At 51.8% G+C, this 17854-nt stretch overlaps 1 protein-coding gene across 3 annotated transcripts in view; it reads right to left on the minus strand.

Annotated features, from left to right (window-relative positions):
- Positions 1-17854, minus strand: part of slc8a3 (solute carrier family 8 member 3) — a 281169-nt gene that overhangs the window by 254203 nt on the left and 9112 nt on the right. For all 3 annotated transcript variants that reach the window (XM_055862473.1, XM_055862474.1, XM_055862472.1), the window contains exon 2: positions 8639-10574. In XM_055862473.1, the coding sequence (XP_055718448.1) occupies positions 8639-10488 (1850 nt within the window). In that variant the 5' untranslated portion in view covers positions 10489-10574. The remainder of the gene's footprint in view (positions 1-8638; positions 10575-17854) is intronic.

Consider the following 17854-nt stretch of genomic DNA (forward strand, 5'->3'; position numbering starts at 1 on the left):
GGGGAAACACCCCCTGGTTGGATTCTGACTGGTGGGGAAACACCCCCTGGTTGGATTCTGACTGGTGGGGAAACACCCCCTGGTTGGATTCTGACTGGTGGAGAAACACCCCCTGGTTGGATTCTGACTGGTGGAGAAACACCCCCTGGTTGGATTCTGACTGGTGGGGAAACACCCCCTGGTTGGATTCTGACTAGTGGGCAAACACCCCCTGGTTGGATTCTGACTGGTGGAGAAACACCCCCTGGTTGGATTCTGACTGGTGGGGAAACACCCCCTGGTTGGATTCTGGCTGGTGGGGAAACACCCCCTGGTTGGATTCTGACTGGTGGGGAAACACCCCCTGGTTGGATTCTGACTGGTGGGGAAACACCCCCTGGTTGGATTCTGACTGGTGGAGAAACACCCCCTGGTTGGATTCTGACTGGTGGAGAAACACCCCCTGGTTGGATTCTGACTGGGGGGAAACACCCCCTGGTTGGATTCTGACTGGTGGAGAAACACCCCCTGGTTGGATTCTGACTGGTGGAGAAACACCCCTTGGTTGGATTCTGACTGGTGGAGAAACACCCCCTGGTTGGATTCTGACTGGTGGAGAAACACCCCCTGGTTGGATTCTGACTGGTGGAGAAACACCCCCTGGTTGGATTCTGACTGGTGGAGAAACACCCCCTGGTTGGATTCTGACTGGGGGAGAAACACCCCCTGGTTGGATTCTGACTGGTGGAGAAACACCCCCTGGTTGGATTCTGACTGGTGGGGAAACACCCCCTGGTTGGATTCTGACTGGTGGGGAAACACCCCCTGGTTGGATTCTGACTGGTGGAGAAACACCCCCTGGTTGGATTCTGACTGGTGGAGAAACACCCCCTGGTTGGATTCTGACTGGGGGGAAACACCCCCTGGTTGGATTCTGACTGGTGGAGAAACACCCCCTGGTTGGATTCTGACTGGGGGGGAAACACCCCCTGGTTGGATTCTGACTGGTAGGGAAACACCCCCTGGTTGGATTCTGACTTGTGGAGAAACACCCCCTGGTTAGATTCTGACTGGTGGAGAAACACCCCCTGGTTGGATTCTGACTGGTGGAGAAACACCCCCTGAATGCATTCTGACTGGTGGAGAAACACCCCCTGGTTGGATTCTGACTGGTGGAGAAACACCCCCTGGTTGGATTCTGACTGGTGGAGAAACACCCCCTGGTTGGATTCTGACTGGTGGAGAAACACCCCCTGGTTGGATTCTGACTGGTGGAGAAACACCCCCTGGTTGGATTCTGACTGGTGGAGAAACACCCCCTGGTTGGATTCTGACTGGGGGAGAAACACCCCCTGGTTGGATTCTGACTGGTGGAGAAACACCCCCTGGTTGGATTCTGACTGGTGGGGAAACACCCCCTGGCTGCATTCTGACTGGTGGAGAAACACCCCCTGGTTGGATTCTGACTGGTGGAGAAACACCCCCTGGTTGGATTCTGACTGGTGGAGAAACACCCCCTGGTTGGATTCTGACTGGTGGAGAAACACCCCCTGGTTGGATTCTGACTGGTGGAGAAACACCCCCTGGTTGGATTCTGACTGGTGGAGAAACACCCCCTGGTTGGATTCTGACTGGTGGAGAAACACCCCCTGGTTGGATTCTGACTGGGGGAGAAACACCCCCTGGTTGGATTCTGACTGGTGGAGAAACACCCCCTGGTTGTATTCTGACTGGTGGGGAAACACCCCCTGTTTGGATTCTGACTTGTGGAGAAACACCCCCTGGTTGGATTCTGACTGGTGGAGAAACACCCCCTGGTTGGATTCTGACTGGGGGGGAAACACCCCCTGGTTGGATTCTGACTGGTGGAGAAACACCCCCTGGTTAGATTCTGACTGGTGGAGAAACACCCCCTGGTTGGATTCTGACTGGTGGAGAAACACCCCCTGGCTGCATTCTGACTGGTGGAGAAACACCCCCTGGTTGGATTCTGACTGGTGGAGAAACACCCCCTGGTTGGATTCTGACTGGTGGGGAAACACCCCCTGGTTGGATTCTGACTGGTGGAGAAACACCCCCTGGTTGGATTCTGACTGGTGGAGAAACACCCCCTGGTTGGATTCTGACTGGTGGAGAAACACCCCCTGGTTGGATTCTGACTGGTGGAGAAACACCCCCTGGTTGGATTCTGACTGGGGGAGAAACACCCCCTGGTTGGATTCTGACTGGTGGGGAAACACCCCCTGGTTGGATTCTGACTGGTGGGGAAACACCCCCTGGTTGGATTCTGACTGGTGGAGAAACACCCCCTGGTTGGATTCTGACTGGTGGAGAAACACCCCCTGGTTGGATTCTGACTTGTGGAGAAACACCCCCTGGTTGGATTCTGACTGGGGGAGAAACACCCCCTGGTTGGATTCTGACTGGGGGGGAAACACCCCCTGGTTGGATTCTGACTGGTGGGGAAACACTCCCTGGTTGGATTCTGACTTGTGGAGAAACACCCCCTGGTTGGATTCTGACTGGTGGAGAAACACCCCCTGGTTGGATTCTGACTGGGGGGTAAACACCCCCTGGTTGGATTCTGACTGGGGGGGAAACACCCCCTGGTTGGATTCTGACTGGTGGGGAAACACCCCCTGGTTGGATTCTGACTGGTGGAGAAACACCCCCTGGTTAGATTCTGACTGGTGGAGAAACACCCCCTGGTTGGATTCTGACTGGTGGAGAAACACCCCCTGTTTGGATTCTGACTGGTGGAGAAACACCCCCTGGTTGGATTCTGACTGGTGGAGAAACACCCCCTGGTTGGATTCTGACTGGTGGAGAAACACCCCCTGGTTGGATTCTGACTGGTGGAGAAACACCCCCTGGTTGGATTCTGACTGGTGGAGAAACACCCCCTGGTTGGATTCTGACTGGTGGGGAAACACCCCCTTGTTGGATTCTGACTGGTGGGGAAACACCCCCTGGTTGGATTCTGACTGGTGGAGAAACACCCCCTGGTTGGATTCTGACTGGTGGAGAAACACCCCCTGGTTGGATTCTGACTGGTGGAGAAACACCCCCTGGTTGGATTCTGACTGGTGGAGAAACACCCCCTGGTTGGATTCTGACTGGGGGGGAAACACCCCCTGGTTGGATTCTGACTGGTGGGGAAACACCCCCTGGTTGGATTCTGACTGGGGGGGAAACACCCCCTGGTTGGATTCTGACTGGTGGGAAACACCCCCTGGTTGGATTCTGACTGGGGGGGAAACACCCCCTGGTTGGATTCTGACTGTGGGGGAAACACCCCCTGGTTGGATTCTGACTGGTGGAGAAACACCCCCTGGTTGGATTCTGACTGGGGGAGAAACACCCCCTGGTTGGATTCTGACTGGGGGGGAAACACCCTCTGGTTGGATTCTGACTGGTGGGGAAACACTCCCTGGTTGGATTCTGACTTGTGGAGAAACACCCCCTGGTTGGATTCTGACTGGTGGAGAAACACCCCCTGGTTGGATTCTGACTGGGGGGGAAACACCCCCTGGTTGGATTCTGACTAGGGGGGAAACACCCCCTGGTTGGATTCTGACTGGTGGGGAAACACCCCCTGGTTGGATTCTGACTGGTGGAGAAACACCCCCTGGTTAGATTCTGACTGGTGGAGAAACACCCCCTGGTTGGATTCTGACTGGTGGAGAAACACCCCCTGGTTGGATTCTGACTGGTGGAGAAACACCCCCTGGTTGGATTCTGACTGGTGGAGAAACACCCCCTGGTTGGATTCTGACTGGTGGAGAAACACCCCCTGGTTGGATTCTGACTGGTGGAGAAACACCCCCTGGTTGGATTCTGACTGGTGGAGAAAAACCCCCTGGTTGGATTCTGACTGGTGGGGAAACACCCCCTTGTTGGATTCTGACTGGTGGGGAAACACCCCCTGGTTGGATTCTGACTGGTGGAGAAACACCCCCTGGTTGGATTCTGACTGGTGGAGAAACACCCCCTGGTTGGATTCTGACTGGTGGAGAAACACCCCCTGGTTGGATTCTGACTGGTGGAGAAACACCCCCTGGTTGGATTCTGACTGGGGGGGAAACACCCCCTGGTTGGATTCTGACTGGTGGGGAAACACCCCCTGGTTGGATTCTGACTTGGGGGGGGAACACCCCCTGGTTGGATTCTGACTGGGGGGGAAACACCCCCTGGTTGGATTCTGACTGGGGGGGAAACACCCCCTGGTTGGATTCTGACTGGTGGGAAACACCCCCTGGTTGGATTCTGACTGGGGGGGAAACACCGCCTGGTTGGATTCTGACTGGTGGGAAACACCCCCTGGTTGGATTCTGACTGGTGGGGAAACACCCCCCCTGGTTGGATTCTGACTGGTGGAGAAACACCCCCTGGTTGGATTCTGACTGGTGGAGAAACACCCCCTGGTTGGATTCTGACTGGGGGGAAACACCCCCTGGTTGGATTCTGACTGGTGGAGAAACACCCCCTGGTTGGATTCTGACTGGTGGAGAAACACCCCCTGGTTGGATTCTGACTGGGGGGAAACACCCCCTGGTTGGATTCTGACTGGGGGGGAAACACCCCCTGGTTGGATTCTGACTGGTGGGGAAACACCCCCTGGTTGGATTCTGACTGGTGGGGAAACACCCCCTGGTTGGATTCTGACTGGTGCAACCGACAGATCGTTCAGTAGAGTCATCAGACAGATCGGTCAGAAGGTCATCAGTTTATTCTTCTCCAGCAAACGGTTCAGTACACTGGTAGAGCTGCAGAGTGTTGTATATAGGTCTACATTCAAGCATATACTTGTATGGGTGGCCCCAGCAGGAATCGAACCCACAACCCCTTTTGGTGTTGCAAGTGCCATGCTCTACAGACTGAGACACACAGGACCAGTTATGAAGGAGACCCCAGTGCTCTAGTAGCATAGAGTACAGTTACAGCTGTCAACAAAATAGTACACTACAGGTACAGCTGTCAACAAAATAGTACACTACAGGTACAGCTGTCAACAATATAGTACACTACAGTTATATCTGTCAACAATATAGTGCACTACAGGTACAGCTGTCAACAATATAGTACACTACAGGTACATCTGTCAACAATATAGTACACTACAGGTACAGCTGTCAACAATATAGTACACTACAGTTATATCTGTCAACAATATAGTACACTACAGGTACATCTGTCAACAATATAGGACACTACAGTTACAGCTGTCAACAAAATAGTACACTACAGGTACAGCTGTCAACAATATAGTACATTACAGGTACATCTGTCAACAATATAGTACACTACAGGTATATCTGTCAATAATATAGTACATTACAGGTACATCTGTCAACAATATAGTACATTACAGGTACATCTGTCAACAATATAGTACACTACAGGTACAGCTGTCAACAATATAGGACACTACAGTTACAGCTGTCAACAATATAGGACACTACAGGTACATCTGTCAACAATATAGTACACTACAGTTACATCTGTCAACAATATAGTACACTACAGGTACATCTGTCAACAATATAGTACACTACAGGTACAGCTGTCAACAATATAGGACACTACAGGTACATCTGTCAACAATATAGTACACTACAGGTACAGCTGTCAACAATATAGGACACTACAGTTAGACCTGTGTCCATTCTGTTGCAGACTCACCTCGTTGCAATAGTGCTTCTGCCCAGTCAGTGCTATATTCTCCAGAAAACAGACAGCCAGAGCGTGCATCAGCATTAGGAATACAAAAGCAGTAGGATTAGCAGAAGAGGTTAGTTAAGGACCATGCGTGATGAGTTGCATGCAACTCACCAGCCTGGTCTCATAGACTAGACTTAATTTATTAAAGATAAATCCATGCAACTCACCAGCCTGGTCTCATAGACTAGACTTAATATAGTAAAGATAAATCCGGGACACTCAAATCAGTACGATATGTTCCCTTCTCCTCCTCTCCTCTCCCCCTCTGCTCCTCTCCTCCACTGCTCCTCTCCCCTTATGCTCCTCTCCTCTTCCCCTCTGCTCCTCCTCTCCTCTCCCCCTCTGCTCCTCTCCTCTCCTCTTCCCCTCTGCTCCTCTCCTCTCCTATTCCCCTCTGCTCCTCTCCTCCTCTCCTCTGCTCCTCTCCTCTCCCCCTCTGCTCCTCTCCTCATCTGCTCCTCTCCTCATCTCCTCTCCCCCTCTGCTCCTCTCCTCTGCTTCTCTCCTCTCCGCCTCTGCTCCTCTCCTCTCCCCCTCTGCTCCTCTCCTCTCCCCCTCTGCTCCTCTTCTCCTCTCCTCCTCTCCTCTTCCCCTCTCTCCTCTCATCTGCTCCTCTCCTCTCTGCTCCTCTCCTCTCCCCCTCTGCTCCTCTCTCCTCTCCTCTCCTCTCCTCTCCTCTCCCCCTCTGCTCCTCTCCTCTCCCCCTCTGCTCCTCTCCTCTCCTCTCCTCTCCTCTCCTCTCCTCTCCTCTCCCCCTCTGCTCCTCTCCTCTCCCCCTCTGCTCCTCTCCTCTTCTCCTCTGCTCCTCTCCTCTCTTCTCCCTCTCTGCTCCTCCATGACCTGTGTGGGTTAACACTTCCGCTCTCAAAAATAACACGGTCTGTGTAGCAGGTTGAATGGCAAAGGAAATGGGTCCCGGTTGGATGATTCCTGAAACCAGGAAATCTGGGACTCCGTCTATTCTGGAAAACCTGGGAATTTTACAACCCTACACACAGGTCAAAGAGTGTCAGCGTAAACAACTCTAATACTACTGGTAGTATGAACAATACAAGACCACTAAACCCCCCCCCCCCCCCCCAAAACAAATATCAAGATTCTCATCTATTCTAAATAAAGGCTGACACCATCCACAAACACACCATCCACAAACACACCATCTACAAACACAACCATCTACAAACACAACCATCTACAAACACACCGTCTACAAAGACACCATCCACAAACACACCATCCACAAACACACCCCTCTACAAACACACCATCCACAAACACACCATCCACAAACACACCATCCACAAACACACCCCTCTACAAACACACCATCCACAAACACACCCTCTACAAACAAACCCTCTACAAACACACCCTCTACAAACACACCCTCTACAAACACACCATCCACAAACACACCATCCACAAACACACCATCCACAAACACACCATCCACAAACACACCCCTCTACAAACACACCATCCACAAACACACCCCTCTACAAACACACCATCCACAAACACACCCTCTACAAACACACCCTCTACAAACACACCCTCTACAAACACACCCTCTACAAACACACCCTCTACAAACACACCATCCACAAACACACCATCCACAAACACACCCTCCGACCGTTCCCACCCCATCAACCATCCGACCAATCCCACCCCATCAACCATCCGACCGATCCCACCCCATCCAACTATCCGACCAATCCCACCCCATCAACCATCCGACCAATCCCACCCCATCCAACTATCCGAACCAATCCCACCCCATCAACCATCCGACCAATCCCACCCCATCAACCATCCGACCAATCCCGCCCCATCAACCATCCGACCAATCCCACCCCATCAACCATCCGACCAATCCCACCCCATCAACCATCCGACCAATCCCACCCCATCAACCATCCGACCAATCCCGCCCCATCAACCATCCAAACCGATCCCACCCCATCAACCATCCGACCAATCCCGCCCCATCAACCATCCGACCAATCCCACCCCATCAACCATCCGACCGATCCCACCCCATCAACCATCCAAACCGATCCCACCCCATCAACCATCCGACCAATCCCACCCCATCAACCATCCGACCGATCCCACCCCATCAACCATCCGACCAATCCCACCCCATCAACCATCCGACCAATCCCACCCCATCAACCATCCGACCAATCCCACCCCATCAACCATCCGACCAATCCCACCCCATCAACCATCCGACCGATCCCACCCCATCAACCATCCGACCGATCCCACCCCATCTACCATCCGACCAATCCCACCCCATCAACCATCCGACCAAACCCACCCCATCAACCATCCGACCGATCCCACCCCATCAACCATCCGAACCGATCCCACCCCATCAACCATCCGAACCGATCCCACCCCATCAACCATCCGACCAATCCCACCCCATCAACCATCCGAACCGATTCCACCCCATCAACCATCCGACCAATCCCACCCCATCAACCATCCGACCAATCCCGCCCCATCAACCATCCGACCAATCCCGCCCCATCAACCATCCGACCAATCCCGCCCCATCAACCATCCGACCAATCCCGCCCCATCAACCATCCGACCAATCCCGCCCCATCAACCAACCGAACCAATCCCACCTCTTTTGTAAATAAAGTACTGATCTTACCAGTTCATGTCAGACAACAAAACGTAAAACAAAAATACACAGCATATACACATTCATCACCACTGCTAAAATGGCCGATCTTGTCCCACGAACCACCTTTCCTCCACCAATAAAGCCTTTCTCCTCCAAATCATTTAAATGTAAAGAATACACAGCAGACCAACCCCCACATAATGCTGTCTCCGGGCTGGACAAAAAAATCGATGGCTGGACAATCAATCAATCAATCAATCGGTCTATAAATCAAACTAAAGTAGATAGTCTTACCAGGTCTCGTCGTTCCTAAACTCCAGTTCTCCGTAGGTGTCCTCAAAGTCCTCCCCTCCTCCCTTGGCGATCCCCTCCATGGTACGATATGGCACGATGACCGTTCCCCTCGCCCCCGAAGTCCTCAGCACCTTCACCTCCATTACGCCCACGCTCTCACTCACGTGACACGTGTCGGTCTCGAAGGTGAATATCCCGGCGTGGTCGTCGTCCAGGATGGTAACTGTGGCGACGGCAGGGAACCCTAGCAGGGCTTTGGGGTACGGGAGAGAGTTCGGAGACAGTAGTGTCTCGTCCTCGTCAGACTCCAAGACGCGCACGTTGCTGAGACGCACGAAGAAGTGCTCGTCCTCCTCGAAGATGTCGTCGTCGATGATGCCGATGCTGATCTCCCTGATGAACTCGCCGGGCTTGAACACCACCGTACCCTCGGTGAACTCGTAGTCGGCGCCTGCGTTGGCTGAGCCGTCCTCCGTCTTGTAATCAACGTAAATGGTCTTCGCCATGTCGCCGCCCTTCCTGGAGATGGCCAGCAGGGCGGCGCCGCAGTTCTCCAGGCACTGGTACACGGCGGGTTCGAAGGCGATCCGTGACACGTACTCCTCGACTTCCTCCCCTACCACACACACTTCCTGTACGCTGGCGCTCCTCTTGGTCTGCTCCGCCACGTGCTTCTTCAGGATGTTCCCGGCGCCCGTCATCATGCGCGTGGCCTGGATGCGGTAGAAGGCTCGGCTCTTCTGCTGGTGGGACAAGGCGTAGTAGTTAGCCATCTCTACCAGCTGGTCCATCTCCTTCTCTGGGTGCTTCTGCTTCAGGTCCTTCAGGATCCGGATCATATCCCGCCGAGACTCGTCCACTTCTTTCCCCTCGATCAGGCTGATGAGGTTATGGGCGACGCCTCCGTCGTGGGCGAAGTGTGAGTTGACCATCTTGCCGCCACCGTCCATCATCTCGATGCCCTTGGAGCGCTCGTGCTCGGTCTCGATGATGACGCCGCGGTGGTTGTCGGCGCGGTACTTCTTGTGCATGAACTTGTAGAAGAGGAGTCGTCGGTCGGCTACCCAGGCCAGGATGACACAGATGGGGAAGAAGGCCAGGGTTAGCAGCCCCTCCCATATCTGGACCACGTTGGGACTGAACACCGCCAGGATCATGTAGAGCCAGATGTAGGCAAAGATACTCCACGCCGCCGTCACAAAGAACACTCTGAGATGTTTCACCTTCCTCGTCTCTCCCTCGGGGATCACAGACACACACAGGCCGATGATCACGAACATGTTGAAGGCAGCGCTGCCGACGATCGTAGACGGCCCCAGCTCGCCAGCTACGAAGTCGTGTCCGCAGACTTCGATGACAGACAGCAGGATCTCAGGGGTACTAGAACCGAGGGCCATAAGGGTCAGGTTGGAGACCGTCTCGTTCCAGACTCTGATGGTAGCGGTGGTGGTCTCTCCGTTAGCTCTCTTGATAATGATCTCCTTCTCCTGGGAGGTGATGACCTCGATGGCCGCCATGAAGCGATCTGCTATGATGGACACTCCCAGGAACATGTAGATCATAGCTACGAAGTAGACGATGACTCGGGCCATCTTATCCCCCATGGAGGGGTCCTCGGGGTACCAGATGGGAAGGACAATTCCTGGCTTGCACCTGGACGAGCCCTCGGAGCAGGTGGCATTGTGGGAGTCTGTGGTGGCGGGGCTGGGGGTGGTGCGATCGCCCTCTGCGCACAGGAAGGCAGCGGCCACAGAGAGCAGGCCCAACCAGATGCATGCTGGGTAGGTGGACGACGACCCCGTCCTGATCCCTTGCCCCAGCCTCGTCAGCCTCGGCCTGAAGCGCTCCATCCACCCTCGGGGGTCCTGGGGGTCCTTACCACACTGACGAGCCCTCTGGGATCCAGCACTGGGCTGTCGTTGATACCTCACAACACCTGGAAAGAGAGAGAGAGAGAGAGAGAGAGAGAGAGAGAGAGAGAGAGAGAGAGAGAGAGAGAGAGAGAGAGAGAGAGAGAGAGAGAGAGAGAGAGATGAAGACAGCGAGACAGAGAGAGAGAGGGAGAGAGAGACAGACAGACAGAGACAGCGAGAGAGAGACAGAGAGACAGATTTAGACAGCGAGAGAGAGAGAGACATACAGAGACAGAGAGACAGAGACAGAGACAGAGACAGAGAGAGAGAGAGAGAGAGAGAGAGAGAGAGAGAGAGAGAGAGAGAGAGAGAGGGAGAGATTAGACATAACATCAACAGAAGACAACAACAGTCCACTCTGTACTTGGCTACAATACACCTGACAGAGATTAGACATATAATATAGAAACAAGACGACAGTCCACTCTGTGCTTCCACCTATCAGAGAACAGAACACAACAGACTGCGAGACATCAACAACAAGTCCATCAGGAAATAGCCTTTTGAAAACCATAATATTGAGGCAATACTATTGGTTGTACACTGAGAATACCAAACACTAGGAACACCTTCCTAATGTTGAGTTGCCCCCCCCCCCCCCCCCCTCCCGCTCGATAGCGTTCCACAGGGACGGTTCTTGACAGGTACACAGTTATTGACATAAACCGGTGCGTCTGGCACCTACTACCAAACCCTGTTCAAAGGCACATACATGTCTTGTCTTACATATTCACCCTCTGAATGACACACACACACACAATCCACGTCTCAAGGCTTAAAAATCCTTCTTTAACCTGTCTCCACCCCTTTCATCTGCACTGATTTGAAGTGGATGTAACACGTGACATCAATAAGGGATCAAAGCGTTCACCTTGATTCACCTGGTCAGTCTATGACACGGAAAGAGCAGGTGTTCTTAATGTTTTGTCTACTCAGTGTATATGGAAATACGTTATACTGTTACCTAAGAGGTCAGCATGGCATTTCTCTGGGCTACAGCTCAAGTCATGCAAATAAATGTGTACATTTTCCCAGCAGCTGAAGGCATTCGCAGGAAACTATTTCATCTCAAAAAGTCTAAGCCGTTGGGGGTGGGGGTGGTTCGACTAAGCTAACATATGGAATTGTTTTAAGATAGTCATACCATGAATCATTAAGCTATTTGATTAGGAATTGTAGGACCCCTTTAGATATCAAAAAAAATATTTAAAAACATTTTGTGATAAAATATTGAATTTGGCCTTTACAACGATAGCCTATAGAAACGACATTCATAAATGGCAAAATAAAAAGACAACAACAAAAAATGATCATAAGGAATCAGGTTTTAAAGTGTCTGAACTACAGTATATCTAGGAAAGAAAACTCAGGATATATTTTTTATTTTATTTTTTGGGGCACAATACTACCTCCATGTTCCCATTCATTTGGTTTCCTTCAGACGAGTCCTGTGATACCGGTGGGGGTCGTAGAGACAAAACGGAGAACACCATCGTGTTTGAACACTACAGAACATTTTCATGAGAAGGACGATTTTCGGGATGTCTCATGGTCTGACAAGCACCGCTTCCTAGCTTGGCCACCTTCCACCGCAGACGCGGAAGATATGGGGGAGGCCCGGGGGAGGAGATAGTGGGAGGAAGGGGGAGATTGGAAGAGGCAGGGAGGAGATATGGGGAGATAGGGGAAGGCAGGGGTGGCAGGAAGAGATAGGGGGAGGCAGGGGAGGCAGGGAGGAGATAGGGGGAGGCAGGGGAGGCAGGGAGGAGATAAGGGGAGATAGGGGAAGGCAGGGGTGGCAGGGAGGAGATAGGGGGAGGCAGGGAGGAGATAAGGGGAGATAGGGGAAGGCAGGGGTGGCAGGGAGGAGATAGGGGGAGGCAGGGGAGGCAGGGAGGAGATAGGGGGAGGCAGGGAGGAGATAAGGGGAGATAGGGGAAGGCAGGGGTGGCAGGAAGAGATAGGGGGAGGCAGGCGAGGCAGGGAGGAGATAGGGGGAGGCAGGGAGGAGATAAGGGGAGGCAACGGAGGCAGGAAGGAGATAGGGGAGGCAGGGAGGAGATATGGGGAGATAGGGGAAGGCAGGGGTGGCAGGAAGAGATAGGGGGAGGCAGGGAGGAGATAAGGGGAGGCAAGGGAGGCAGGAAGGAGATAGGGGGAGGCAGGGGAGGCAGGGGGAGATAGGGGGAGGCAGGGAGGAAGGGAGGAGATAGGGGGAGGCAGGGAGGAAGGGAGGAGATAGGGGGAGGCAGGCGAGGCAGGGAGGAGATAGGGGGAGGCAGGGAGGAGATAAGGGGAGGCAACGGAGGCAGGAAGGAGATAGGGGAGGCAGGGAGGAGATATGGGGAGATAGGGGAAGGCAGGGGTGGCAGGAAGAGATAGGGGGAGGCAGGGAGGAGATAAGGGGAGGCAAGGGAGGCAGGAAGGAGATAGGGGGAGGCAGGGGAGGCAGGGGGAGATAGGGGGAGGCAGGGAGGAAGGGAGGAGATAGGGGGAGGCAGGGAGGAGATAAGGGGAGGCAGGGAGGAGATAGGGGGAGGCAGGGGAGGCAGGGAGGAGATAGGGGGGGCAGGTAGGAGATAGGGGGAGGCAGGGAGGAGATAAGGGGAGGCAGGGAGGAGATAAGGGGAGGCAGGAGGAGATAGGGGAAGGCAAGGGAGGCAGGAAGGAGATAGGGGAGGCAGGGAGGAGATAGGGGAGGCAGGGAGGAGATAGGGGGAGGCAGGGAGGAGATAGGGGGAGGCAGGGAGGAGATAGGGGGAGGCAGGGGAGGCAGGGAGGAGATAGGGGGAGGCAGGGGAGGAGATAGGGGGAGGCAGGGGAGGAGATAGGGGGAGGCAAGAGAGGCAGGAAGGAGATAGGGGAGGCAGGGAGGAGATAGGGGGAGGCAGGAGGAGATAGGAGAAGGCAAGGGAGGCAGGGAGGAGATAGGGGGAGGCAGGAAGAGATAAGGGGAGGCAGGAAGAGATAGGGGGAGGCAGGGAGGAGATAGGGGGAGGCAGGGAGGAGATAGGGGGAGGCAGGAGGAGATAGGAGAAGGCAAGGGAGGCAGGGAGGAGATAGGGGGAGGCAGGAGGAGATAGGAGAAGGCAAGGGAGGCAGGGAGGAGATAAGGGGAGGCAGGAAGAGATAGGGGTAGGCAGGGAGGAGATAGGGGGAGGCAGGAGGAGATAGGGGGAGGCAGGGAGGAGATAGGGGGAGGCAGGGAGGAGATAATGGAAGGCAGGGGGAGATAGGAGAAGGCAAGGGAGGCAGGGAGGAGATAGGGGGAGGCAGGGAGGAGATAGGGGAGGCAGGAGGAGATAGGGGGAGGCAGGGAGGAGATAAGGGGAGGCAGGAAGAGATAGGGGAGGCAGGGAGGAGATAGGGGGAGGCAGGGAGGAGATAGGGGGAGGCAGGGAGGTGATAAGGGGAGGCAGGAAGAGATAGGGGGAGGCAGGGAGGAGATAGGGGGAGGCAGGGAGGAGATAAGGGGAGGCAGGAGGAGATAGGGGAAGGCAAGGGAGGCAGGAAGGAGATAGGGGAGGCAGGGAGGAGATAGGGGAGGCAGGGAGGAGATAGGGGGAGGCAGGGAGGAGATAGGGGGAGGCAGGGAGGAGATAGGGGGAGGCAGGGGAGGCAGGGAGGAGATAGGGGGAGGCAGGGAGGAGATAAGGGGAGGCAGGAGGAGATAGGGGAAGGCAAGGGAGGCAGGAAGGAGATAGGGGAGGCAGGGAGGAGATAGGGGAGGCAGGGAGGAGATAGGGGGAGGCAGACACTGAATATCAAGATTTTGTCTCCGACACTGAGGCATAAATGCACACTGACCACTTCCACTAGACAGAGCAGTCTGAACATAGTATGGAGCGATTTCAGTGGCAACAGAAATTGTATTTGAATTTAAAATTATAACATTTTGGGGGGAAATTATTTTTATTTTGTATTTTTTCATATGTTATGCACAAATTGAATTGGTGAATTCATGAATTGAACTTGTATTTCATGATTTGAAACTAAATTGAATGAATATTGCATTCAGTTTTAAAATTCGAGTTCAATTAAAATGTATATTTAAATTTAATATTGATGTATTCAGTTTCAATATGGTAGATATTGTCTGTGTATCAAGTTTAGAAACGATCACTTCAAGTTTTTCAAAGTTTCATATATTCAATGTCTCAGATGCATTTAGATTCAGTTCTTAATACCAGAGACAACATCCTGGTACTTTGTCAGCCAGGAAAGGTAGAGGAGAATCGATAGAATCAAACTCTGTCTGTGGTCAACAGAAGCTTCTGGCGGTTTCTGAAGCATATGTAACATGTTACATGAATTTTTATCCTATGATTTTGGTTCCGGGATTCTTCCGATGGCATTGATTGAGGAGTACACCACATCAGTCACTGGCTTCATCAATAAGTGCATCGATGACGTCGTCCCCACAGTGACTGTACGTATATACCCCAACCAGCACCCAATAAGCAGACCACCATAGTAGTCCCTGTGCCCAAGAAAGCGAAGGTAACCTGCCTAAATGATTACCGCCCCGTAGCACTCACGTCTGTAGCCATGAAGTGCTTTGAAAGGCTGGTCATGACTCACATCAACACCATTATCCCAGAAACCCTAGACCCACTGCAATTTGCATACCGGCCCAACAGATCCGCAGATGATGCAATCTCTATTGCACTCCACACTGCCCTTTCACACCTGAACAAAAGGAACACCTATGTTTTGTGCGCCGCCCTATGGGACTCCCGGTCACGGCCAGCTGTGACACAGCCTGGGATCGAACCCCAGGCTGTAGTGATGCCTTAGACCGCTGTGCCACTCGGAGGCCCCCAAATCAGGACGTCTGTCTCGAAAACACACGTGACAAACCTCCTGAAGCATTCCAATCCATCGTCCAATTAAAAAAGGCCTTCTTCAATTGCGTAAGGGGCGAAACTACAGGCTGAGGAGTGAGTTTCCCATCTGCTAAATTAATACAAGTCTTCAAGACCCAGCAAGGTTAGTCATCAAAAGAGGATTCCATATTTGGAAAAATCCATATTCCAACCGACAGGATTCCATATTTGGAAAATTCCATATTCCAACCGACAGGATTCCATATTTGGAAAATTCCATATTCCAACCGACAGGGTTCCATATTTGGAAAATTCCATATTCCAACCGACAGGGTTCCATATTTGACGTTGAAAAAATAACAAAAATAAACCATTAACTTAATAAATGGAGACTCACAGTAAATTTGCAATATTATTTCAATTAAGTTTCAATTCCTGAAATGCTCAATTTATGAATTCAATTATTCAATTTGTGCATTACAAATGTAAAAACATCAAACCTTAAGAGTCTGCTCGCGTGTCAATCTAATTAACATAATACATAAATCCCCATCAAAATTCTACAGTTTAAGCGAGAGATATCTAGCTTTTGCATGAGCTATAATTTTCTGCATGGGCTGCATCTCAATCCACCACATCTGCCTATGTTGGCCTTGAATCCCCAAGCTGACAAGGTAAAAAATCTGTCGTTCTGCCCCTGAGCATTGGCAGTAAACCCACTGTTCCCCGGGCACCGAAGACCTGGATGTCGATTAAGGCACCTCTCTGATACAGAGGGGTTAAATGAGGAAGACACATTTCAGTTGAATACATTCGGTTGGACAACTGACTAGGTATCCCCCCTTTTCCCTTCCCCTTCCCTTCCACATCTGCGGTGGAAGGTGGCAGAGCTACAGCAGTGTTTCTCAGACCATGAGACATCCCGAAAATCGGTCTTCTCACGAAAAGATCTGCAGCTTCCGAACAGTTTGGCCTACTAACTATGGAAATATGAGACTCTCACGAACACGATGACGTACACTGTTTCACTCTACATCCCCCCACAAGTGTCACGGGACTCGTCTGAAGTCGGGACCGCCAATGTGCCAACTTCTGTTTGTACCGTCCGAAGCGTTTGGGCTACAAACTAATATGTGGAACAGTCTACTAACCAACATGACTATGGAAAGGGCAGACTCTCCCAAACTCGATGGTGTTCTCCGTTTCATGTCCCCCACAAGTTTCACAGGACTCGTCTGAAGGTAACCCATACAAATGAATGGTAATATGGAGGTAGTTTTGTGCCAACAAACAAAAGGGGATTAAATATTTGTCCAAAAAAACAAAAACAAATCCTGAACACGAAGGTGTAGGTTGTTCTACTCTACGACATTTCAGTGGAGTCGTCTGAAGGTAACCCAAAACCGGGCTGTAAGAATTGATGAAATTTGCATACGAGGTAAAACTAATAATGTTTTACGAATAACGTGACTAAACATGAGTCTACATTATTTTTTTCTAGACACTTCAAAAACCGTATTCCTTATGATACATTTTGTTTTGTTCTGCCATTTATGAATGTGTTATTCAATGCGTTTCTCTGGGCTATAGCAGTAAAGGACCAATTCAATATTTTGATCAAATAATGTTTTTATATATTTGTTTTTATACATGCAGGGGTCGTAAAATTCAACATCAAATAGCTCAATGATCCATGGTATGACCATCTTAAAATCCCCTCCATGAAGACTGGTGGTCAGACTGATGAACCAAACTACTCAGTAATCTCCTCCATGAAGACTGGAGGTCAGCCTGATTAACCAAACTACTCAGTAATCTTCTCCATGAAGACTGGGGGTCAGCCTGATGAACCAAACTACTCAGTAATCTCCTCCATGAAGACTGGAGGTCAGCCTGATGAACCAAACTACTCAGTAATCTCCTCCATGAAGACTGGGGATCAGCCTGATGAACCAAACTACTCAGTAATCTCCTCCATGAAGACTGGAGGTCAGCCTGATGAACCAAACTACTCAGTAATCTCCTCCATGAAGACTGGGGATCAGCCTGATGAACCAAACTACTCAGTAAACTCCTCCATGAAGACTGGGGATCAGCCTGATGAACCAAACTACTCAGTAATCTCCTCCATGAAGACTGGGGGTCAGCCTGATGAACCAAACTACTCAGTAATCTCCTCCATGAAGACTGGAGGTCAGCCTGATGAACCAAACTACTCAGTAATCTCCTCCATGAAGACTGGAGGTCAGCCTGATGAACCAAACTACTCAGTAATCTCCTCCATGAAGACTGGAGGTCAGCTTGATGAACCAAACTACTCAGTAATCTCCTCCATGAAGACTGGGGATCAGCCTGATGAACCAAACTACTCAGTAATCTCCTCCATGAAGACTGGAGGTCAGCCTGATGAACCAAACTACTCAGTAATCTCCTCCATGAAGACTGGAGGTCAGCCTGATGAACCAAACTACTCAGTA

This window comes from Salvelinus fontinalis, chromosome 15, assembly GCF_029448725.1.
Source record: "Salvelinus fontinalis isolate EN_2023a chromosome 15, ASM2944872v1, whole genome shotgun sequence".
In the NCBI taxonomy this organism is placed as follows: domain Eukaryota; kingdom Metazoa; phylum Chordata; class Actinopteri; order Salmoniformes; family Salmonidae; genus Salvelinus; species Salvelinus fontinalis.